This window comes from Rhagoletis zephyria, unplaced genomic scaffold (genome assembly GCF_001687245.7).
Source record: "Rhagoletis zephyria isolate East Lansing unplaced genomic scaffold, Rhagoletis_zephyria_1.1 Rzeph_scaffold_00061, whole genome shotgun sequence".
NCBI classification, from domain to species: Eukaryota; Metazoa; Arthropoda; class Insecta; order Diptera; family Tephritidae; genus Rhagoletis; species Rhagoletis zephyria.
Window position 1 is genome coordinate 429,790 of NW_016157145.1, and position 26,483 is coordinate 456,272.

The 26,483-nt window shown below is 32.4% G+C and overlaps 1 protein-coding gene across 4 annotated transcripts in view; it reads left to right on the forward strand.

Annotated features, from left to right (window-relative positions):
* LOC108370426 (leucine-rich repeat flightless-interacting protein 2) overlaps positions 1-22,199 on the forward strand; it is a 55,427-nt gene extending 33,228 nt beyond the window's left edge. For all 4 annotated transcript variants that reach the window (XM_017625771.1, XM_017625775.1, XM_017625760.1 and 1 more), the window contains 5 exons: positions 3,650-3,949; positions 7,945-8,308; positions 8,387-8,542; positions 8,603-8,787; positions 20,100-22,199. In XM_017625771.1, coding sequence (XP_017481260.1) covers positions 3,650-3,949; positions 7,945-8,308; positions 8,387-8,542; positions 8,603-8,787; positions 20,100-20,210 — 1,116 coding nt within the window. In that variant the 3' untranslated portion in view covers positions 20,211-22,199. The remainder of the gene's footprint in view (positions 1-3,649; positions 3,950-7,944; positions 8,309-8,386; positions 8,543-8,602; positions 8,788-20,099) is intronic.
* The last annotated feature ends 4,284 nt before the right edge of the window (positions 22,200-26,483 follow it).

Consider the following 26,483-nt stretch of genomic DNA (forward strand, 5'->3'; position numbering starts at 1 on the left):
GCAACTGGCTGAGTCAGCTGGGGTCGTCGGTTCGAATCCCGCTGAAGAAGTTTGATTAGGATATATAGCTATCACTTCTACCATTTTTTCAAATTATTGTTGCTTTTCCACAATAGTTTTTCATTAAAAACGGCCTCAAGCTCAATAAAAATTGTTGAATTGAAATAACACAGGCCCAGCGGCGGATGCAGAATTTTTTTTGGGGAGGGGCGGGCTTTCCGAGAAATTTTGTCACTTATACTTATTACTTTAAACGAGTAATTAGGACGATCCAAAATAACTAACCTTGCGAATTTATGGCCTTAAAATTACCTATTTACTGAGAAGGAAATTCTCCCATTTGGAAACATTTTTATTTCAATTTTAAAAGGTGTCGGTGGCATTTGAAATATTCTATGTAAATAACATGTAAAAAAAATTTGTTTTCATTAAAAATGGTGTAAATTCTGAACCATTAAAAAAGTTATAAAAGAGGGATACAAGTTTTTTTCTGGGCATATTCTTGTAGGGCATTAAATTCTCTAAAAAATTACCCTGAAGTTGGTTGTCTTAGGGACGATTAAGAGTATTAAATATGGTAATGATATTGCTGAACGAGCATTGATACAAAATTATAATCGAACTTTGACGAAAGACGAAGAACAAAAGCAATTATTACTTTTGCAAGTAATACCATGTTCTGACCGACAACGAAAACACCTTGAAAACGAGTTTTGCGATTGTGGGCTGAAGGCTGTTCACACCGACTGTTGGTGTTTTCGTTGACATTTCTTTCATCCTTTGTGTACAGTTTTGCTACACAAAAACAAAACCAAAATACTTTTCCTTCAATTTCTTTTCATTAACACCTTTTACCTCCATGCTTACTTTATTTTGGCCAGCCAATTAACAATAAATCCGAAATGACGTATTAAAGAAGATAAAATATGACTTCCACTTCGATAAATAATCGAAAAAACTAGTGCAGACACCGATTGGAATGAGTGGAACGTGAGTTTTCAAGTGGTTTTCAGCGAAAACTAGTTTTCGTTTGACAGATTTTACATGGACGAAAACACAAGTTTTAGGTCGAAAACCAGTTTTACCAACGAAAACCTGTTTTCGATGTCGGTCAGAACATGGTCTAATACAATGATAGTTAAATTATTTAAAACTAAATAGTCAAAACTTGTTAATATGTGGTGGTCTTATAATTATGCAACGCAGTTTACTATTAACTTGCCTGACTTGTGTTTAGAGAAACTTTCAACTGTTAATTTATTCGTTATTTATTTATGTAAAAAAAAATTAGTGTTTTCAATTGAGAATTTGCCCTCCTGGAATGTTAAAAAATTCTGCTCACCTTACATATATGGATGTCTCCTACTGTGGTGTTCAAGTAATTAAAAATTTAGGTATTGTGGGTAATGTGGTATTCTAATAAATTAACCAACCTCTTGTGTTCCAAACAAACTCATATAAAATCTACAAAACATAAATTTTCTATTTGAATAGTGTTATTGAGCTTTGTGCTATCATTTTTATTTTTTTTTTTTAGAAAAAAACGAAAAAATCAACAAAGTCTAACCGGTAGAAGTTATAGCTCCTATTTCGGAGATCACCACATCTCCTCATCAGACTTCTTTCTCTAGACTTCAGCAGGAATCGAACCCGAATCATCGATGTGCAAAGCCAGCGACGCTAACCACTGAGGATATGCACACCCTGTAAACTCTTGATGCTAATCCAATAATTCTATTATCCGACACTTGATAAATGAAACACAAAATTTACTTTGCAATATTGACAGTTTTTTCTTTCTAAATAGTTAAAAAGAAGCTTAAAAATACGGGATCCATATGTTTTGGGCGACTTAAAGGGAACCAACTGTTTTACTTCATATATGTATTATAACCCCGTTTTTTTAAGTCATCACATGTTAAGGTGATAACAGACGTTGTAGACTTGATATAATTGAGGATAGGCGACTATACCACATTTCACTCCTATACTATGCTCCTCTACGCATTTAAACTTCTGCACAAGTTTTGACTATTTATTTATTTTATAGCCCATTCAATATTGTTGCAAGTTTGCGGTAGCTCAAAATCCTTTCTTTCGTATAAAAAGTTTCGAACAGGCTTTGTATGGAAGAAAATGCGTAATACCGGTAGCAAAAGATTTCTAAAAAACCAACGATATTTTTGAGCTAAAGCATTGTTCACTCAAAATCGGTAAGCGTTCCAGCAATTCCTGTACAGCAATTGCTTCAATGTATTAAAAAGTTGCAATGCAGATCGTTAGACAATAGATCTACCATTATGAGGTTTAAATTTCATAGTACTGGCTTTTAATTTGACAGTTTTATTCGTGTTGGAAGTGGCTGCTCAAAAAATAATGTTGAACAAATTCGTTGAAAATCCGACATTCTCGAGATCAAAAATCAAATTAAAATTAAATATACCAAAAACTTCTAATTTCCCTCCAAAAATCAATGAATGGATTCCTTCTGCTTAAACTAACAGAGTAAGCTAAGGCTCTTTATCTCAATTATAAAAAAAATCGGCTTATCAGAAGAAGATCGCGCGAAAGAATTGGAAAACGATTATCCACAGTTCAGCGAATGGAAGCTATGGCAAGACTTAAACCTTATTGAGTTATAATATATATATATTTCTGTTAGATTAAATAAATTTGATAACAAAAATCGCATCCGTTTACTTTACCCCAAATGTTCACACCAAATGTGGTATTTTTTAGCAATGACTAAAAAACATGTTTAAAACTTGACTTCGGTCAACTCCCACCTTAAAAGTTTTAAGCTAAAAAGAAACAGGGTGATATCCTCTTAAAATTAAATTTATAGAAATTGACACAGTTGTCAAAGGGATATGAAATGACGAGAGAATGGAAACAGACTTATTAAAACTCGATCAGACTCCGCAAAGGGCCATATGACCACAGAAATATGCTGGAAGGAGCGCTTGCATATAGTGTTAAGCCATTGTATCATTTACTTTAGACCTTCAGTAAAGTTTTGGTTGGTTTTAAAGAAAATTAATTATTCACAGGTAACTTTAAGTCGGTTTGAAGCCAAAGATATGAATAAAGTTCTGGAACTCATCAATTTAAAAATAAGTCCTATTTACGTCAAATCAAAAAATGCACGGTATCTATTCAAAACAAAATAAGTAGAGATGCGCGAAATATGATAAAACATAAACTAAAGATAGCTTAGTGGAACAAGTTGATTACTCAAGTCTCTAGAACGGGTGTTCAGAAAAATTTTATCATTATCAAAGAAATTGTCTGTTATTTATTTATACAAGCAAAATATGAAATTTCGCTAACATCTATCTATAGCGGAATACTTCCCTTTATTTTTTCATATATTAAATATTATTTTCTGAAAACCTCTTAAAAAGATATAACCCATTTTATGCGTACTGATTTTGAGTGAACAATGCTTTACTTCAAGCTTGCATAATATTACACTGGAATTTTAATGGGTTATAAACTGCCTAACCATTTTTGCTATAAAAATACGTTTCTAAATATATTCGTATTTGTAGAATAATTTTTGACATAAAATTCGCATTCATATCCTTTAAGTAGCAACATAAGAACATGGATGGAGCTAATATGCATGCATTTTGTATTTCAATTACAGGCTGAGGCCCGTTTGGCTGCTCGCCGACAAGCACGCGCTGAGGCACGGGAAATACGAATGCGAGAATTGGAACGGCAACAAAAGGAACAGGAGCAGAATGCGGACCGGGTATTCGACATGCACAATGTATCCGGCATCGATCCATTGTCGCGATCACGACTTGCCACCGGGGTAGGAAGCTCGCCTTTGGGTGCGGTGCTTAACAGCACACGCGCTAGCTCAATGTCTTCACGGCGCAGCAGTGAGGATTCATTAGAAGAGGAAGGACGAAGCCTGCGAGATATACGACACGAACTCAAGGTAAGTAAGCCAAAAAAAGTTGTGTGTGGCTTCCGCGCGCGACTGATGTGAAACTTCTTCCTATGAAGCATATAGCTCACCGTATTATTACAGTATTTTTCCACATTAGTGGCGTTTTCACAGTGGTTGGTTAACTCAAATTCGCAAGTTAACTTTCAATTTTTGTACTGAAAGCCTGTAGTTAACTGCCGAATGAGAGTTAACTCATCACCGTAAAAACGGCCCATAATAATGGAGAATTATCTTAATTCTCAATATCAGCCTCAATCTTAATCTAAAGCTTAATCTCTTAGTCTTAGGGGTCTATTCTGCGCTTGTAACAAACATTCTGTAACTGGTAAATAAAGTTCCTGACAATTTTTAAACCCTTTTAGCATTCTGTGCACTCTTGTAACCGGTAAATTTTGTTACCATGTCATAATAACAAAATATTGCCCAGTGAAATATGCAATAAAAGAATTTCCACAAATATTCATATGCAGCTGAATTGTAAAATATTTTGACTGCAATTGGATTACGTAGGTACCTAGAATCGGGGTGACAAGGGGTAATACATTTTGCTGTTTACAACATACTTGGGATAGACCTGTTAATCTTAATCTAAATCTTAATTTTAATCTTGATTTAAATTTTAATCTTAATCCTAATTTTAAGTTTTATCCTAATTTTATGCTTAATCTTAATCCTAATCTTAAGCTTAGTCTTCTACCTTAATCTTTATCTTATCCTTAGTCTGAGTCTTAATCTTAATCTTAAGCTTAACCATAATCGTAATCTTAATCTTACAGACCACAAAGAATTTTCACTTCAATAATAATTTTTCACATATTTAGTATCCCAGTAGATAATTTCAGGAGCTATAAGGCCTTCCAAAAGGCCTTCTTGAGAGTCATGAGGCCTTCCACTCTACATTCCTTTATTTTTTATATGGAGTGGCACAAATTGAAGGCCTTCTGCTTTCGCTACCATAAAAGGCCTTCCATCAGCCGGATTCCAACATTCGCTATCGCTAAAATATGCTAAAATGCTAAAGCTAAAATTGTATCCGAATTTTTGCCGATCTTCAAAAATTGTGATTCTGGCCTCCCTGTCGCTAAAAATTACCTATCCTAAGTTTTAGTACCTTATCCGGCCGCAAGTGTCGCTGTGCAGCAACTGCAGCTGTCAAAATTTGTTTCCATTACAATGATGATAAATAATGGAAATAAATACTACGTTTGAAAATACCTAACTTACTGTTTATATCAGGGCTGCAAACCGGTTTTGAACCGAACCGTCGCTTTTTTCGGGCTTCGAATCGAACCATGAACCGAACCGTTCTTATTTTTATATGCCAAAACCGAACCGAAACCCATCCCAAAAAAGTGGTTCGGTTCGGTTCAAAATGAAAATCCACTACAGCATTTTTCAAGTTTTGTAATACACAAATTTGTCTAAAAATGCAACCGGTATAGTAAAACTGCAAAATTTTTTTTTTGTGTAATGGCAACTCCGCGAGTTGTAATTTCGTCCATATAAAGAATGCTTGATTTTTTTTTCTTATATGAAAAAAATGCTTAACAACGCCAGCAAAACCAAATTTCAAAAACTTAATTTTTTTAGTTCTGATTAAAAAGTTTGGAGCTTGGAGCTTTGATGCAACGTTGTTGAAATTGGCAGTTTCTCAAATTTTCATACAAAGTTTGAAATTTGAATTTATGTGCTTTTTATTATATAACGAGCTATACTTTTATAAAAAATGTGTGGACATTAAACCAACAAAAGAAAAATAGTCAAAAGCCTCACTCATATTATTTTGACCATAGGTATACTTGTACATAGACCTGCATAGTGTAAGCTCCAACCTACCGTAAATTAGGGTTTCAATATTAAGCCAAGATTTTGAGGATCAATTCAAAATTCTGATTAAGCTGTTTTGTCTACCCGACTAGCTAGGCTCACCATTTGTCCAAACCTTAAAAAGTTTATTAAAATGTGTCTAATTTCGCCTTAATCGTGTTGATTTTAAATAATTTTTTTGTTGAAGGTATTATGCATTTTCTTCCATACAAAAAATTAAAAAATTAAAAAAAAATTAAAAATTGTCAATAATCAACTTAAAACTTTAAAATTTTTCCTAGAAATTCTTATTAAAATGTTTGCAATTTAGATGAAACTTTGCAGAATATTTATAATATTTTCACAAAGTTTAAAACTTGGACCTTGTATGGTTTAAAAATTAAACATTAATAAACAAAAGAAAAATAGCCAAAACTTGATAAAATTTCGTGTCCCTATTTATTTTTCCTCCACTATTCTATGGGGTTGAAATTCGATTTTATGCTACAAACAGTTATGCGAAATTTAGTTTAGGCTTTTTTGAAAATAAACGCGAAATTTGATTTTTTCTAGAAAAATTCGATTTTGTCCGAATTTTAGCACCCCAAAGTTCGATTTCGAAAATTCGCCATTTTGGAACTAAAATTCGATTAAACTCGAATCTCGAAGCTTCGAATATCGAATCCCTACACTATATATGTGGATATTTGAATTTGATCTCAGTAACAAAGCCTTTAATATTCATATTATGGATTTGTCATATTTTTGTAATATTTGTATCCTTTAGCATAAAGAAATTGAACCATTTGAACCGAACCGAACCGTGGTTCAGAGATACTCGTGAACCGGTTCTTGAACCGGTACAAGCTTTTTCTAAGTGGTTCGAACCACTGAACCGAATACACCGATTTTTGGAGTGGTTTGCAGCCCTGGTTTATATGAAGATGAAAACTTCTTTTTCAATATTGCCTGATGATAAAAAGTCAATCACATGACCATAAAAAAGAAAATAAAGTTAAAAATGCCAACGTTGGTTTAAAAAAGGACAATGAGATGACCATCGAAAAAGAACATAAACCTGATAGCAACGTTTTGCGCTTATTTGCAAATAATACACTAATCAATATTTATTTGCGTGACTTAGTTATTTGCAAATAAACAATTAACTTTGTGTTTATGCGGCAAAGTTTTTATATTTTGTAAAATTGTAATAAACAGCCTTCACAAAAAAAAGCAAGAAAGTCCGTATCCCTTTCAGGAAGTTACAGCGGTCAGTGGGCAAGGCTTTTAAGTAAATGTGTCACAAAGCAGCATTATCATTTTTATTATAGATAATATTGGAGGACAGTTAAGTGTTTTATGAAGACAACACGCCGAAATATTTTTTTAAATTTAAGAATTTCAATATAGCTATAATTAATCGATTTATGAGAACATCTACATTTTTCTTTTTTCAATAAAGCTCTTCAAAATATTGCACAAGCATACATTTTTATTCTTTTGTTGCTTTACTGTTGCACAAATTACAAAGTTTTTTCTATATAATTGAGTAGCTTAAACACACAACAAGATGAAAATTAGCTGTGATTTGTTATTTCTAGTCGCCCATTTTAAACTAGTTTAAGCGCAAAATCGAGATTTTTAGCGATGCAAAATACGCTGGAATCGCTATTTTAGCTACATGAGCTGTCAAAACAGTTCACTCACTTTATCCGGTTCATTTTGTTCATCGCTAAAATCTGTCCAAAAAGGAATCAAAAATGGAGATTTTTAGGGATGCCTTTTTAAGATAGAATCGCGAAAATCGCAAAAAATTGCTAAAATTCATTCAGCATTTTTTGGCGATGGAGTTTTAGCTATAGCGAAAGTTGGAATCCGGCTGCAGAAGGGCTTTTGTAGGATGTATTTCAGAAGAACTTTTGGAGAAGCTGCTTCTTTAATTCCAAAAAATCATACTTCTTTAAGGTATTTATTTATAAAATGCATATTTAAATTTATTTGTAATGTTAGATAATATAAATTTGCGCATTCACGTAAATTGTAAATAGAAAGACCTTTTAGAAGCCATGCAGGCAAGCACTTTTTTCAGCCTTTCTTGGGTAGGCCTTTCAGAAAGGCTTCACTTAAGAAGGCCTACCTAAATTACCTTCTGGGATGTGTCACTTCTATTTTTTCAGGATGTTGAAGAGAGATTTCGAAAGGCAATGATAGCCAATGCTCAGTTGGATAATGAACGTGCCTCACAAACGTATCAAATACAACTGTTGAAAGATAAGTTGGAGGAAGTGGAAGAAACATATGCGCAACTTCAGCGGGAATTCAAGGAGAAGTCCCGAGATTGTAATGCGTTGAAGAGAAATTTGGATAAATTAAGTGAAGAGCTTAAACTGGTGCAAGGCCAACTCACTGAACGGGATAAACTTATCGCGGATCAGGGTTTAGTTATTGTGGCCATAGAGAATGAAGATGGTACCGATGCAAAACGTGCTCTAGTCAGTGTAGAGAATGCTCAGCTGTTAGGTTCCGTGCAAGGTTCATTGGGTATGTGTAAATCGCTGGGATTATTGGGAAGTCGTCCTTCTAATTATTTTTATTATTATTGTTTTTTTTTTTTTTTAGATGTGCGACTGAAAAAATTCAGCGAGGAAAAACAGCAGCTTTCGGCGGAAGTGCAGACACTGCAGGAAACATTAGAGAACTACAAGAGTCAAGGCAAGGGTCGGTCAAATTCGCTGAACGGACCATCTGGGTCCGATGAAGACTACGAAGCACAAAGTAATTATGTGGTATTTTTGCAATTGTCCTTGTTGACTTATATTGATGTTCCTTTATCAGGAGAGGCGAATAAAATAATATCAGATTATAAGTATAAACTGCAGAAGGCTGAACAGGAAATCGCCAGCTTACAGGCTAGTTTAGCTCGTTCAGAAACACAAGTCATACGCTATAAAAGCACAGCTGAAGCGGCTGAAAAAGCAGAAACTGAACTTAAAATAGAGCGGAGAAAACTGCAAAGAGAGGTAAGAAACAATTACACAGTGTAATATGTTCAAGTATTTAGTTTTATATTATATTAAATAATATAAATTGAAATTTCTCCAATTCAATATAGGAACTATTAGTAATACATTTTTGGGATGAATGTCATTGTCAATAAATATGAGTAAATCGTTTTTAGTTGCCAAAGGCAAAACCCCTACATCCACAGCTTCAAAACCGAAAACAAAATGATTTCATAAAAAAACTATATGGTGGACGGTACAGATATTAATTTATAACTTAATAAAATGTATGTGCTTTGTTTCCTACTCACTGATAGCCGATTTCTAACTGTTGTGTAGAGTGTACATCGAAAAAGTATTAGTTTAGCGGTATCGCAACACTAAGAAATTTAATACTTGGAATAGCATAACAAAGAAAAAATTTAAAATTGATTATTGATTGATATGATTGATAAACTACTTACAGGTATGTTCTAAAAACTACCAAAAATATCGTATTTTTGAAAATATCGATGAGTTTTGTGTGTGGGAGTGCATTTGATATCATAAAAACACGTTTCCAAAAAAAAATTATGTGTTCTGACTAATTTTAAAACTATTTAGCTAATTTATGCGTTGATTTCATTTGTTTCAATTGCGTTAGATGTTACATAACAATTGTATTTTTAAATACTAAAAAAATTTATTTCTTCAATATTTGTGCCTAAATAGTTGGACATTTATGGGCGGATATCAAAAGAAATATAATGTGGTTGTTCACGCTTGCCTGGTTATCAGGTTATCTGGTTAAAAATAATTTTTCTGTAGTATATTTTATTGATGTAAACTGAATAAAAAATATAGCCACATAACCAGATAAACTGATAACCAGACAAGTGTGAACCACCACAATGTAAACCACGGAACAGGAAATACTTAAAAAAGTAGTAATGGTAAATCGCGATGCCTAGCGCTTAAAAACTGTCCCAGATGCAGCAGAGGTCTTAGGGTGTATTAAATAAAAAATATATATATTATTATTACAACGCTTTTATCAACTTGCAATGTTGTGTGTCCAGACACCATTTATAGCTATAAAACCTTTGCGTTGCAAAGATCCTATAAAAAAGTCTAGACATCAACCTCGTCGCCTGGTATCATTTTAAACTCTGGAGGTAGATGTCGCCTCGCCGGAAGTAGTTATATATTGCACCTAGATATATGCACTGCATACGCTACAGCGGAAATGGACGACACGCCATTTCTTTAAATGAAATTAATTGCTACTATATGTATGTATGTATGTACGTATGTATGTATGTATGTATGTATATACTAAACGTGAGCACAAAACATTTTGCTTGCATAGTCTTCTGTTCTCTTTTCACTGCAAGTTGAATGATTTTAATATCTATTGCAAAATTTTATACAGCAAGACTAAAAAGTAGAAAATAAATAAAATAAAAAAGGTTTTTAATATACCACGCTTTTATAAATGGACTAAAAATTAGAAAATGATATTTCTCATTCCCACACAATTTGTTTTGATAACTTTTATTTTGAAATTTTAGCAAAAGTCATTATAAACAATTTATGAGATTGAAAATGAAAAACGTGGGGCGCACGCAATAGACCTGAATTTATATAAAGAGTAATATATGTATGTATGTGGGTATATGAATAACGACCGCTTAAAATCGATCTCAAATTTGTACTTTCCCTGTAGAAATTTTAGGTCTACGTTATGTAGTTTGACTATGGTCAATTAAATCGAATGCTTTGTATTGCATGCGCTCCACGTTTTTCATTTTCAATTTCATAGATTGTTTATAATGACTTTTGCTAAAATTTCAAAATCAAAAGTTATCAAAACAAATTCTATGGGACTGAGAAATATTATTTTCTACTTTTTAGTCCATTTATAAAAGCGTTGTATATTAAAAAGTTTTTTTTATATTATTTATTTTCTANGTTGTGCTCAGGTAGCTTATGACCCAGATTGGAATATAGGTTACTTCTTTGAGAGTTGCCATCTGCTAAAATGTTTAATTCATTTGCATGAAATTTTGCACGCAGATAGATTACATAGATCGGAAAATAGGCTACCTTTTTAAGAGATGCCACCTGTTTGAAAATGAAGTTTTGAACACAGATGGTTTATAAACTGGATTGAAAAATAGGCTACTTCCTTAACCGGTTTCGCGATCAGAACGAAATTTGGCACACTTACTACGGATTCCAAAAGGATGGTCTTAGACTGAAAGTAATTCCGATAACTCAAGGCCCCTCACATACAAATTGGAATTTCCATAATACATACAAATATTTTGGAAGTATTTGTGGTAGAGAAGTGGAACTTAGTATGGAGATATGTACGCGAAATCAAATTCATACTCACAGAGAAAAATTGACGCTTTTGGAAAAGAGGCGTGGCACCTCCCATACTGACTGAAAGTTTCATATTACATATCTCCTTAAATATTTGGGGTAAAGTACTTAAGCTTGGTATGGAAATACATATCGTCGCTGTTTTTGGAAAACCGCCCATCGCCTAATTGCAAAACCGCCTATCTTACGGCACTCAAATTTTACAGGAGAGCGAAAAAACGGTTTATTCTTTGAAGGTATTGCCTTGATAGGCGGCATTTTCTCTAGCTATTTTTTTTTACAAATCTGTTGTTTTAATAACGATTTAACGATTTGTATGCTTAAATCTCGATGCCTGGAGTTCAAGGTTACTTAATCTCATTTTTGCCACAACGGCGATTTAGGCTGTTTTGCAACTGGTCGATGGGCGGTTTTGCAAAAACATCGACCATATGTATGTATGTATGTATGTGAAACTAATCCCATACTCATGGAGAAAAATAAGAGTTATTGGACAAGGTGGTGTGGAAACTCCCATGCATATTGATTTTTCTATGCTACATATCTCTGGAGGTGTTTATTGCAGAGGGCTGTAACTTGGCACCGAGATGTGTATACAAAATCAATTCCATACTCATGAAGAAAAATTTGAGTTATTCGAAAAGGAGACATGGTACCTCCCATACAAATTTACTATTTTATACTGCATATTTTTAGAGGTGTTCATGGTAGAGTTCTGGGACTTGGTACTGGGGTATATAAAATGAATTCCAAACTCATGAAAGAAAATCAGAGTTATAAGAAAAGGGGGCTTGGCACTTCCTGTACAAATTAACTTTTTCTTGCCACATATCCCTGGAAGCGTTTGTGGAAGAGTACTGGAACTTGGTATGGAGTTGTGTATACAAAATGTATCAATTGCTCATGCAAAAAAATGAGTTATTAAAAAAGGAGGCATGTCGCCTCCCATACATACTAAAACTTTCTGAATACATATCTCTGGAAGGATAGAAAATCTCTGGAAGTATTTTAAATTTTTTATGGAGATTTATTTTATAAGGGCCGTACTGACAAAAAATTGCGGCTTCGGCCGTATAACCTAAAGTTCGCATGATGCAAACATACCTCCTTAGGCATTTAGCTACAGTACTGAGAAGTGGTATTTTATCAAGGCCAGATTACTAAATTTGAGTTAGAAATATTAGAACCCGCCGTCGCACCTCCAAAAAGGTTACACGTTCACGCGTCGTATCCCTGGAACCATTTTAAGGTAAACTTAGAGGGATTGATATCTTTCGTATGCCTAGCACGCAGACGAGATTTTATAATTTCACAACATCATTAAATTATTTTTCATATTTGTATAAAAACGTGGGTGAAACCCGCGGCTATAAGCTAGTATTTTATAAATAGAAAAATGAACTGCTAATCTACATTGAATTATAAATGTAGAAGTTATGAGCACTTTAGTAGAGATACATACAAAAAGTTTCTATACAAAATTATTATTTGCATATTATGGAGTACACACCCTTTACTACAATTTTGAATCGCTATATCTCAGAAATTGTAGTTCTTAGGAACAAAAGTTCCATAACAGTTTTTATAGATAATTGCATGATCTACACTTTCGCCTCACCTATTTTTAAGATAAATCTTACCGTTTTGCTGAAAAATGAAAAAAAAACAGTTTAAATGACTTTTGACCTTGAATAAATTTTATGTTATGTAGTTTGACTATTGTCAATTAAATCTAATGCTTTTATTGCATGCGCTCCACGTTTTTCGTTTTCAATCTTATAAATTGTTTATAATGACTTTTGCTAAAATTTCAAAATCAAAAGTTATCAAAACAAATTCTATGGGACTGAGATATATTATTTTCAAATTTTTAGTCCATTTATAAAAGCGTGGCATATTAAAATGTTGCCTATTTTTATAGATATTTTAAAGGTCATTTAGAGGTCGCGACCTGTCGATTTAGGTTAAAAAATACGGTTTTGTAGATTTATGAGTTTTTGAATGACTATTTTTGACTCGATTTCAAAGATCGAATGTCATCTGAGAATAGGATATATAGGTACGGTGACCATAAAAATATTTTGAAAATGCAGGACAATTTTTCAAAAAATTTACCTACATATAATTGCGTAGTATAAAAATAACAAAAATATACTGTGTACATATATACATTCCTCGTCATTTAAATAGCGCACCCTTTTTTTGATTTTCTCCCATACAAAGTATGCTTGACAACATTTTTATATGGAAGAAAATGCGCAGCACCGTCAACAAAAAAAATTGTCGCCCCTATGTTTTTTTTTTTTATTTTCAAATATTTCTAAAATGGGATGTATATGCTATATTTTTATAAAAAGTTAATGAATATTAAACAAACAAAAGGAAAACTGTACCTACTAAGTATTAAAAGGATGCGCTATTCAAATAACGAAGAGTGTATATTTCTTAATTATTAATCCAATTTTAAACTTTAAACATAAATCACATTTGCTTCATTGGTATTAATCTTTTAGTAATGAATATTATAATAAGGCATATTACATATTACTTTACACGAAATATGAACCTCTGTAAAGCAAATTTGTTAGGCAAACTTTGGTTCGTTGAACACGAAAAAAATACCCATGGTTTCAAAGAAGTGTTTTCGAGATTTGGGTCGTTGAACACGAAAAAAATACCCATGGTTCAAAGAAGTGTTCTCGAGATGTGTTCGAAAAACGTATTTTTAGTACTTTTTCAGTTATTCATCAATATCTCATGAAACGACCAACAGTTCGAAAGGTATTGATGGGCTCTTTGCAAAAATATATATTTTTTGTGCAGACTGTGTTCCGTAACATCTACATTTCTCATCAGATTTTCATTTACTGTAAAAAGAAAATGATTGAAATTTCAATTTTTCGATTTTGGTCGCTTGTAACAATAATAATTTTCATCGAAATCGGCAAAGTAATGCATTTTTGTAAGAGGACTGTAGGTCGCTTATGTTGATTGGATAATTTTTTCATGAGATATAGACGAATAGGTTCGAAATGTACCAAAAAACCCCGTTTTTCGAAAAAAATTACGAAAACGCTTGTTTGAAAGGAAAATTGGCTTGGAAAATATTTTTTTTCTTAAGCGATTACCAAAAATTTGTAGAACAGTGTTATCGATATATTTGATGCTGGTCTTCATTTTCTCGTCATCCATTGTCCATAACTGTACAATATTTAGAACGCATTTACTAGTTGAACCTTCAAAACCAGCTTACCCTTATGTAGTTATCAATTAGTTATTGACACTGCTTTTATTTCGATTAGGAAAAGTTAATTTTAAGACATCGAAGAAAATGTGGGACAAAGGCAGGACACTTGGAAAAAATCAGTACATTTTGGGGGTTTTCTGTTTTGAAAAACTACGCAGGACAGACCTTTAAATAACAGTACGGTCCTGCAAAAAACAGAACGGACGGTCACCGTATATATAGGCCTTTAAAATGGTATTTAATAATCTATTTTCGGAATTGCCTTGTTGGGATTTTTTATGGGGCAAAATAAAAAAAAAACCCATATTTCTCTTAATTTTTTAAATTTTGACCATTGGTAAATTGCACAATTTCAAAATATGTAGTACTGTCTAAAATTAAATCTATTTTCAAATAAACTGATACCTCATTAATTGCAATCGCATTAAAATTGTCGAATTTAGGAGACTTTTCTTAAATACGGCCTTGAATTTATATTGTTTATGTACCGGACTTTCAGATTTTTTGAGCAGTGTAGCTAAGGAATTTATCAAAATTTATTCAAAATTAATATACATATACAATCGTTCTTTAGAAAAGAAGTGGTTTTTCAGGAATTTTTAGGAAAATGGGGGTGGCACCGCCCACTTATATGATATATGCGTATCTCAAAAACTACTTGATCGATCTCAGCCAAATGTGTGTATACACATTGCGCTTAAGCTTCTTAAGCGCCACATTGAAAATTTTTGGAATCGGAAAAAAACACGGGTTTCACCAACGTAACGGTAGTTTCAAAAAACACAAAGCTAGATATATTTTAGGGGGACTAGGTTTTGTCGGATTTCAAAAATATTCAAGACGGTACTTAAGGAGGCTAAGCACAATGTGTATACCACATTTGGTTGAGATCGATCAAGTAGTTTTTGAGATACGCATATATCATATGAGAGGGCGGTGCCACCCCCATTTTCCTAAAAGTTCCTGAAAAACCACTTCTTTTCTAAAGAACGATTGTATATGTATATTAATTTTGAATAAATTTTGATAAATTCCTTAGCTACACTGCTCAAAAAATCTGAAAGTCCGGTACATAAACAATATAAATTCAAGGCCGTATTTAAGAAAAGTCTCCTAAATTCGACAATTTTAATGCGATTGCAATTAATGAGGTATCAGTTTATTTGAAAATAGATTTAATTTTAGACACTACCGTTACGTTGGTGAAATTGTGGAAATTATCAATGGTCAAAATTTAAAAAATTAAGAGAAATATGGGTTTTTTTTTTATTTTACCCCATAAAAAATCCCAACATGTGGCAACCCTTCTACGTTTCATTTCGAGGTAAAGTATTTTCAAAACTAGTTCAATTGATACCTATATTATAATATCTAATTCATTTAACTTATTAAATAATTTTAATAAAATTTGTAACAGGTGGCAACCCTCTTCAAAAATAAAAAACTTTATTGAACATCTACAGGCCAAGCCCTGTCATTTCACACCTCACTTTTGAAAATAGATCGAACTATATGTACATACCTATGTAAAAGCCACAAGAACCCAAATTTTCAACTTCAAACTGCATTTACAGTGAAAGTATGAAAGTTATCCAAAAACCAATTGCATTTTTGAATTGAGCGTCCTCAATTTTACTAAGAAGCGAATTTTCATTTAAATCCGTCTATAATTCTATTTTTGCCCACATTTCATATAGAAGGGAAGCACTGTGTGACGTCAGGATTTTTTTCAAAAGGAATTTGAAATTTCTAGAAAATGATTGAATAAAAAAATTATTCAAAAGATTCGGTGCATTGTAGAATAACAGTATGGGTATCAATTAAAAGGAAAAATTCTGTATATTTATAATGTATATATATATAATTCTATTTATTTTTGAAACAAATATATGTCAAGGACTAATATGTTAACTACCACATCCTTGAATTTCGTCATAAGATCATTTATCATTTATGTATATTGTAACTATCAATATTTTATAAAATAAGTTAATTTTTTTTTATCTAAAACTAATAAAGGTAGAAGGATGAAATTCGAGGATGTGATAGTTTACATATTAGTCCTTGATATATAGTTTTTTCTAAAATAAATATTGGAAATTTCCAAGGATATTCAAGGATAAAGTTTTAAAAGGACATTTTCAACACTTATTCGTCCTGGTACAACAAAAAAATTAATTTTTTTTTAATTCTACAAAATTTTTCTTTTTAATTGAAACCCATTGGTTACTCGTGAATGCACCAAATCTTTTAATAATTTTTTATTCAATCGTATTACAGAAATTTCAAAGTCCTCAAAAAAAATCCTGACGTCAGAGAGAAAAATTAAAAACGCAGTTATACCATATTTGGCTCCTTGTTTTGTGAATATATTGTTTTTTTTCGTGTGTTTTAATTGTTGGTTTTTGTCGCACGGTGTAATAAGGCCTCTTAAACACTAGTCGCTACAGGAGGGAAAGGGTTGCAAATCGGAAATGCAGCTAAAAGATATAATTGCGTACATAATCCATTTCATGAAGAAGTATTTACCCCAATTTTGCCCATGAAATGTTAAATACACTGGATCACAAATTTTAGTTTGGTTTTTGTTCTCTAGACGCCACTATCCAATTTCTATGTAGAATTGCTCGGTGATTCCGAAAATCGAGTTAATTTTCTTTTCTATGGATACGTTTTCGAGATATTTGCAATTTACCGTTATTCAGCTTAAAACAAAAAGTGGTTCCACTTAATCACGTATATCTTACGAACCAATTTAACAATCGTAAAATGAGATACGTCAAATCAAAGCTAATAAAATTTTTCATATATACACCACTTTCCGATAGGACTTATAGTTTCTGACAAATTAAGTAATTATTCCATTATCCAACTTTAACAGAAGAAAAATTAAAAAATAACAGGTTCTGTGCCAAATTTTTGCTCTTGTGCTAAAGCCTGTTCTGTTACAAAAAAAATCGAGTTACTAATGAAGGAAAGCGAGCGATAAATAGAGAAGTAATGAGTGGTCAAATGAAAATACGTAAAGATTTTTTGTATGAAATATGAGCAGAAATGCGTATTACTCAGGTGTACGTGGCGTATGAGTAACTTTCTTTCCTGCTCATTTTTCATACAAAAAATCTTTGCGTATTTTCATTTGACCACCACTCATTACTTCTTTATTCATCACTCGCTTCCCTTCATTAGTAACTTGATTTTTTTTTGTAACAGAACAGGCTTAGCACAAGTGCGAAAATTTGGCACAGAACCTGTTATTTTTAAAATTGGATGATTAATTAATTTGTCAGAAACGATAAGCGCTGTCGGAAAATGATGTATGTGTTTATGGAGAATTTTATTAGCTTTGATTTGAAGTATCTCGTTTTATGATTGTTAAATTGGTTCGTAAGATATACGCGATTAAGTGGAACCACTTTTTGTTTTGAGCAGAATAACGGTAAATTGTAAACATCTCGAAAACGTATCCATAGCAAAAAAAATTAACTCGATTTTCGGATTCACCGAGCAATTCTACATAGAAATTGGATAGTGGCATCTATTGAACATTTTTGCTGTAAACCAGTGATATCTGCGAAACCGTATATTTTTGAAGAAAATTTATGATAATTGACTTTGAAGTCAACAAAATTACCTTTCATCTGATGGTAAATTTATAGCTTAGATAGAATGAGTCGTAAGCTAAAGCAGAAAAATATCGTATTTTCTAGAAACATTTTAATTTTTTCAAATTACAGGACAGGTTCCGATTGGACTCAAAATTTCACAATTGTAGTTGTACACTAATTGGTACATTTCTACATGTGAGCACTTACAAATTTCAGAAAAAAAATCCGCCCATATACACTAAAACCACCCTAATGTAAATACATATGTACATACATACTAGGGATGATAATTTTTTCGCATTTACGATCCCGGGATTTTCGGGGGGTCGTTAAAAAAATTGCTTCTATCTCTCCTACCATAAAATAAATAATAAATAAAAGGGTTTGAAACCCACTTTTTTACTTAAAGTGGCGTTTTTATTTTTTCTCTCTGACGTCAGGAATTTTTTTAAGGGACTTTGAAATTTCAAAGATATGATTAATTCTAAAAATTATTTAAAAAATTTAATGTAATGTAGAATAAAAATGTGGGTACCAAATGCAAGAGGAAATTTCTTTAGAATTTAAAAAAATCAAAATTTTTTGGATTCACAAGGACGAATAGGTATTTGTTTAAGCTGATAAAGTTAGAAGGATGAATTCGAGGATGTTATCGAGTTTATATGTATAAGTCCTTAACATATAATTTTTTCAAAAACAAATATTGCAAAATTTCAAGGATAAATTTTAAAAGGACATTTTCAATACTTACCAGTCCTTATGCACCAAAAATTCAACGGAATTTCCTCTTTAATTTGATACCCATACTTCTTCTCTAAGCACGTTTCACTGAATTTTGTGAATTATTTTTAATTACTGACGTCAGAGTGAAAAGCTAAAAACGTAATTTTACTATATTTGACCCATGGTTTCGCGAATATATTGATTTTTGTGTGTAAAATTTACTATCGCACGGCGTTGTATGTAATATGAGCTAGTCATTTATAAAAAAAGTATTAATTATTAAATAAATAGAAATAAATATAGCCAATACTGGTCAAGAGAAGGAGTTTCTATTATTGCCATCAGTGCAAATTACAAATCCCGGCATTTTTTGCCAAGAATCCCGGGATGTTCGGGATCTAAAAAAGGCCGGGATCCCGGGATTAACATTCCTAATACATACATATATGATCAAATAAAAAGTCTCCCCGGATTTTTTTCACTTTGTGGTGTTGATGCCCATGCATCCAATAAACACTAATCCAATTGCGTCAAACTGAGGTGCGTTTGAAAGGTGACATTAAATGCTACATTTTATGTGAAGACAGTTCTGTAATTTTATTGATTTGGAAGAGAGGAAAACATCTGATGAAATAAGCTACATATGTGATGATTTTTTACTTTAAAACAAGTGAAAACGCTGCACGAACATGCCGAGAAATTTGTGAAGAGTGGTTTGCTCGATTCCGTTGCGGAAATTTTGATGTCAAAGATGCACCTCGCTCTGGTCGCCCAGTCACTGGAAAAGTCGATGAAATAATGCAAATGATTCCGGCTTGCAAACTGTCAGGAGATATCGGAGGCACAATACATCAACCACAGGACAATTTTGAATCATATAAAAAGAGCAGGCTTTTCAAAAACGCTCGAATTAAGGCAAAGAAATTTTATTGAACGAATTACCACGAGTGACCCGCAACGTAATCGAACCATTTTTGAAGCGAAGAATCGCTTAAAATCATTTGGCCAAGTTCTACACCGATCTAATTATGAAGCTACTCGAGAAATGACATAAGGTCATAGATAATAATGTCCAATATGTCCTCGAAAATAATTGAGTTTCGATATAGAAATCTTTTTCGAAAATGTACCATAAAATCCGCGGAGACTTTTTTTATGTATGTATTTGACCAGTACATATACATATTTATGAACATAGATGTGCACTCTACACCAGCAACTCTCAAAATGCGTCCCGTTTCTTTAAGTTTGCTTTAAGTTGAGAATATTTGTTTTGCCTAAATTGCATTTTCCCAAGTTACACCCTGACTAACCAAAAATTGTTGCATTCTTAATTAACTCATACTTGTATTTAATGGCAAAAACTAAATTATGGTTTCCCATAGAATCGTGAGGCCATGGAACGTCTGGAGGAGCTGGAAACTTCAAATAATCACCTGCTGAAGCGGCTAGATAAACTAAAGAATGCTAAAAGCGCTTTACTCAAAGACCTTTGACCAAAGTCTATACATGCAACCGCGATCAGAAACAATTATAGCAGAGATAAATGCAAGCATAATGGCGAAACCCCAATTGGATGCGAAAATTGTGAACAATGAAAAAGCATAAATAGGCTCACATAGTGGCATCAAAGCATTGACAACAAACAACACGTTGAACCTTCTTCAGGAAAAACAAAATCTGAGTAATGAAGTGAGAGTGCTAATGGCACATTACTAGCTTAATTGTTGCCATTTGACATTCCAGCATGAATAGTCAGAAATTTCGTGTCGCCTAAAATTACCAGCATAATCAGTTTAATATTTATTAACATAAATACATATATAAATAATAAATACATAGATAAGGGCAGAAAGCATAAAAAAACATATTCACAATATGTACACACATACGTATGTACATATATGTAAATACAGTGCATATATTAAAAGCATACTGTCAGTAGTTAATAGATAATAACCCAACTAAAATATCAAAAATGTTTAAGTTTGCAAAAATTTAATACTAACTAATATTGAAAATGATAATTTAAAAGAAAACTATTTACGAGTAAGTATGGAAAAAATCATTGTATTCCATTATGACAACAGAAACATGACAATTGAAATTGTTCATTTTAAATGCCTGTCTATAGATATTCGAAATGGATGAACTTACCCAACAGTGCACGTAAATACATAGGCAAACAAACGACACGCAGCTATAAACCTTTAAACATACATTCATACATACTTATGCCGGAAATTTTAGATCATACACACACATGTATTCATACATAGGTGGAAAATCGTCGTTTAAATGGCCACATTTATGGTAATTTAAACTTCATAAGGACCAAAAAATATAAAAAAATTATGCTAAACATCAAAAGCGCGAATTGGGTATAACCAAGCTTGTAAGTAAGAGACATATCGTTAGCTTAGAGTGAAAAGTTGCTAAATCCACTTTTTATGGAAACTCATATTTTGAAACAGGAGGCTAGATAAATTAAAAATACGTCGTTTCGAAAAGGATAAAGGTACTTGTTTTGTGTTTTCTCGTTTACATTCAATTAAAGGAAGGCCAAAATAGTACGAAATCTTTTAATAAAGATCGAATCCCTCTGATTCGTATGGAGTTTTACTTTGCTTCAAACAGGCGAAATGTTGTATTCGTAGTTTTGCGAAATGTTGTATTCATAGTTTTGCGAAATACTTGAAGAAACTAGCTATAAGAAGTTTTTTCCTCTCCTGTAAAATTTTTAAATTGGGACTTATCAGGTTTTCACTCTAAGCTAGCGATATTTATGTATTTATAGTACATAGATATGCACGTAGTATGTTTATATGGTTAAACCATTTCACAATTTTTCGGTTCGTTGTTAATCACATAATATTTTAATGATGACTGCACAACCTTTTTGAATGTGGCAAAATGTTTTTAAATTTGGAATTTCAAAAGCTTGTTTGGAGAATTTTCAAGTTATGAATCCATATGTTACATATAATCGGTGATACTGCTTGTGCTTAAATGATTATGTAACTAGATGAACGCGTCTGCTAACAGATAATTCATTTTTATCACTCAAAGGTAGACATTTTTTTATAACATAAAGCGATTTTAAAGAGAAAAAGTATTAATTATCATAACACTTTTCGCAGTTTCACCGACGATATGGTCATACATACATACATATGCATATACATAGTACATATATGTATGTATGTAAAAAAGCAATTGTTAAATAGCTTAACTTTCTGTTAGAAATTGAATGGCACACATAAGTTACAATTTTCTGAAGAACATAGCTGCTAATATGTAGTTTCAATTAGTAATTGATAGCAGTGGAACCGAACACAATATTTTTAAATTGCGTGAGTAATTTACGCTTTGTTTCAGATAATTACATAAGTCATGGCAAAAAGTATTTTGATAAAGAGAATTTTTCACATTATATGCAACAATTTTTATTTTGGTTTTTTCCGCTAATTTTTATAAAAACATGATTCATACTACAACAAAAATGGTATTTTTATGTTTTTTGTTGTAGTATGAATCAAATTTGTCTGTGCCAATACTTTTTGCCGTGAATGTATGTATATACATATTTATTTGCAACATTAAAAGTTGTGCTGACAAAAAAAAAACCAATGTTAACATACGAAGACTAAAATTTAATTAACATTTTTAGAGTACTTAAAGTTCATTGCAATCGGGCACACATACATACATATGTATATACATACCCAGTACGGAAGGAAACTAGTTTAAATATCGATGTACAACCAGTTTTTTGCCCACCACAAGTAGTTGAAGATCTGACTTCTCTTTTGGCATCAGTCAATTATCTGACTTCTGGCATCAGTCAATTATCCGGCTCTGCATTTGATTTCAACTACTTTAAAACGCATTTGGCACTTGAAAGTCAGTCATTTGATTACGCTTTCGTTCTGCACTTCACAGATGCTTTTTCATAATAAAAAAAAAAAACGAAAATAAAAATTTAGAGCTAAATGTTCCGCCTAATGAGATTTGAATATGGACATTCTTGGCCGCGACCAGTTGTAGCAAACAGCTTTGCACGCTCAGCTACACTCAGACATGTAAATGTGCTTTCAAATGTTCAGTTTGAATTGTGTAGACGATTGCGCTTAGATAAGCACCAAAACATTGGTAAATATGCTAGCAAAACAACAAAATTTAGTGTACTGGTTAATGTTTTTTTTTATTCAGTTTATTACAATGAACAGTCAAGTGTTGCTTGATAATCTTTAATAATAGAGATCTGCGCTGGTTGTTTTTAATCTCTTCAGTTACACGAATGCCTTTCTGTAGAGTAAGACCATTGGTTTACAATTTTTGTCCCCAGGCCGAAATGAAATTTAAGTTACGGGTTAATAAAAACCAAATCTTTTTTTATGTTATTATTTGTAAACATTTCCTTAGTTCGACGAATAAAAAACGCCAAAGAAATGGTAAAGAAAAATTTATTGGGCCATATTTTCGTAAGCAGTACGAGGTTCTTAAGAAAGTTGCTACGCTTTCTGCTATGGTTTTCTAAAATTTGTTTGTGAAGAGTACAATGTACCCTTGTTTTCAACAAAAATATATGCGAAAGGAAAAAGTGATACAGCAGGCTGTAAAATATCAGATAAATAAGCATGATCATTAAACTAAAGCTTGGAAACCTTGAATAAGCAATTTTAAGCAAAACCTTAAACCTTTATTCCCTGGTGATTATACACCAATTTAAAGTTAGCCGCTGCATAAGTAGAATTAAACTAATTTTTCTAGGTAATTGGTTGAGCTACGCCTTACTGGGCATGTATGTATTACAAAAACAAGGGATAAACGAAAATTCAAATAGTGTTTCGTTTCATGACAGATTTAAAATGTAATCTTGAGTTAAATCTTGCCATAGAGTGTGTAGAGTGAACTCATGGGGCGAATACATTATTTTTTCTACATTACATTGCAAATTTTTCAGAGATCAGTCTTGATTTAGCTGCATCCATGTTTAGAGCGATGTGCAAAAGGCATAACGAGATTAATATGGTTCTACTTAAATTAATTGGAAAAGTTGTATAAAAAGTTTATTTAAATATAATTTTATTAAAAATAAACTAATTTTAATACAGAACTTAAATATATGTATACTGTAATTAATACCTTCTAGCGTAATTTAATTTAAATGTTTGGGTGGTGGGTAATTTTTTGCCTTTGCTGTGTGTGGCATTTTTTAGCCGATTTGAAAAGAAGTTTCTCAATTTATCATGTATATTTCTTATACATACTATATGCTCGGGCATAATTTTTTTGTTTGTGAACCGATTGGGATGAGTATTTTTCCGTCGGATTTAAGACAGCTCAACGGTGCACATAGGAACAAAATATAGGAAAACATAGGACAAAAATGTTTACTCCATATGTGTTTGACAGATGTGAATGGAACTTGGTATTTAGAGGGTTTTCGTCGTCACTGATTTCGAAATTGACATTAAATTTTCAAAATTCAAAATGGCTGGTGCAATATGGCGGACGACTTAAAAAAATTAAAGATTGTTATAAACTTGGTATCCAGGGATTTTATTCTTCCCTGATTTAGGGATTGATATTAAATTTTCAAAATTCAAAATCTCTCAATATGTCGAACGACTTTTTTAAAACAATTATGTATCGTAATGACGCTTGATAGCTAGGAACTCTCGGAGTCACTGATTACGAACTTAATATAATAGAATTCCAAAATTCGTATAATGTTTTAAATAATTAACATCAAGAAACTGGAAAACTATTGCATACATTATTAATTAAGGCAAAAATACCACAGCTAAACGGCCAAACGTGTAAACTTAATTAAAGCCTGTTCCTTTACGAAAAAGTCCGGGAAAACAGGCAAATGAAAATGCTCAATATTTTTTTTGTATGAAATATGAGCACGAAAGACGACATTTACGTGGCATACTCGTAGTACATGATAGAGGTTTATGTTGACAGGTTTTGCTGCGGCGACGTCGTCAACTTTAAAAAGTGTCGGCGGCGGCTGCGACACAGGCGCGTCTGCGCCGCACAGCGGAAGAGCTCCATATAAAAGGTGGCTAAAAGTAGTAAATGTGTTCCGATTTTGTTGAAAATTGTAACGTGGAGTTAGGGCCGGATTTATTTCATTTCATTTATTTATTAATCTACAGTACAAAGTACCTTACAGACTAGACAAAAATATAAACACGCCCAAATTGGCAATTAAAATATTGTTAAAATATGCATAGATACCATATTAAACAACTACGTTCAGTATTTTCACAAAATTTTATCTATATAAAGCAAAATCAAGCAGGTTTGAATTAGATAATACATTAAAATCCCGAAGAGCACGAGAAATAGAGGCATTACTTGATTTTTTTTGAAGTTTGCCAACATTTTAAAATCATATAAAAGTGAAAATAAAAAATTGAAATTGTTCGAAATTGTTGTTGCTTGAGATAGAAAATGAAAATGTGTGTGTGAGTTTGTGAGTAAATTTAAAAATTAAATTGTTTGCAAACGTCAAGAATTTTAAAAGTGACTCTCAGCGGTTCTACCTTACTATATTTTTATCATGCTTGCTGCTTTAAATTTCTTAAGAAATTTGTTTTTGAGATCTTTTAATTTCTTTAAGTGCTTATTATACCAAGGTGACTTATAACATCGTTCCTTTTTCAAAGGTATGTTATTAAGGCAAAATTCCTGCATTATTGATGTGAAATAAGAAAAACAGCTGTGTGTGCCCAAGTCGGACAATAATTCATCCCATTTAAATTCTAAAAGGGAGTTATTTGAACTACGATCATCACAGGATGCGTAATTGAAAGCTGTTATCTCAATATACGATAAAGGTAAAAACTCATAAAACTTTAGCTTAATATCTAAAGGGACATGATGAATACCTGCATCGGATATTGGAGAAATACATTTTGATATACAATAATTAATATTATCATTCACAAAAATAAGATCTAACAGTCTGTTTAACTGATTGAAAATACCGTTAATTTGCTTAAGGTTTATGCTAAGGAAACTATCTATAAGGTGAGATTCCAGAAGAGTAACGACGTTATTAGCGGTGAGAACTGAATTAGCACAATTATTACACCATCTAATGTTACACAAATTGAAGTCACCCAACACACAGAGATGATTATCATTTAAATTATCTACAGCTAAAGCAGTAATATTGTCCACATGCGCCTTATATAACTCCGAGTTGCTACTAGGCGGAATATACGAGGCAATTAAATAAAGCCAACCATATGTTTTAGAGCCATTGATGCACACACAAAGTTGATCACGCAACGAATCGTCATTTTTAAGCGTGATTGTATAGGCACGATATCTTTTGAACGCAATTAGAACACCGCCTCCTCTTACGCAGCATCAGCATCGCGGTCTTTACGAAATACGTCGTACAGATTTAAATCGAAGGATTCACAAAAAAAGTCCGATGTCAGCCACGTCTCAACAATGACAATGATATCATAAGCCTCTTCAGTGCTAAACTGATGGATAATATGGGATTTAGTTCTTAGGCCAGTGATGTTGTGATAATAGACATTCAGCCCATAATAGCTCTCTGTAAATTCACCCGAGTCGTTCAATGTCACATTGGTTGTGCTTGAACTGCCTGTTTTTGAAGAAAACGAAGTGGTCTTATTTTAACATTGGCTGACCAAAGCGACGCATTTAATATGGATTTCGCCGACCTAAACGGGATTATATCGCCGAAACAAAAGCCCTTGGTCGGGTAAAACCCG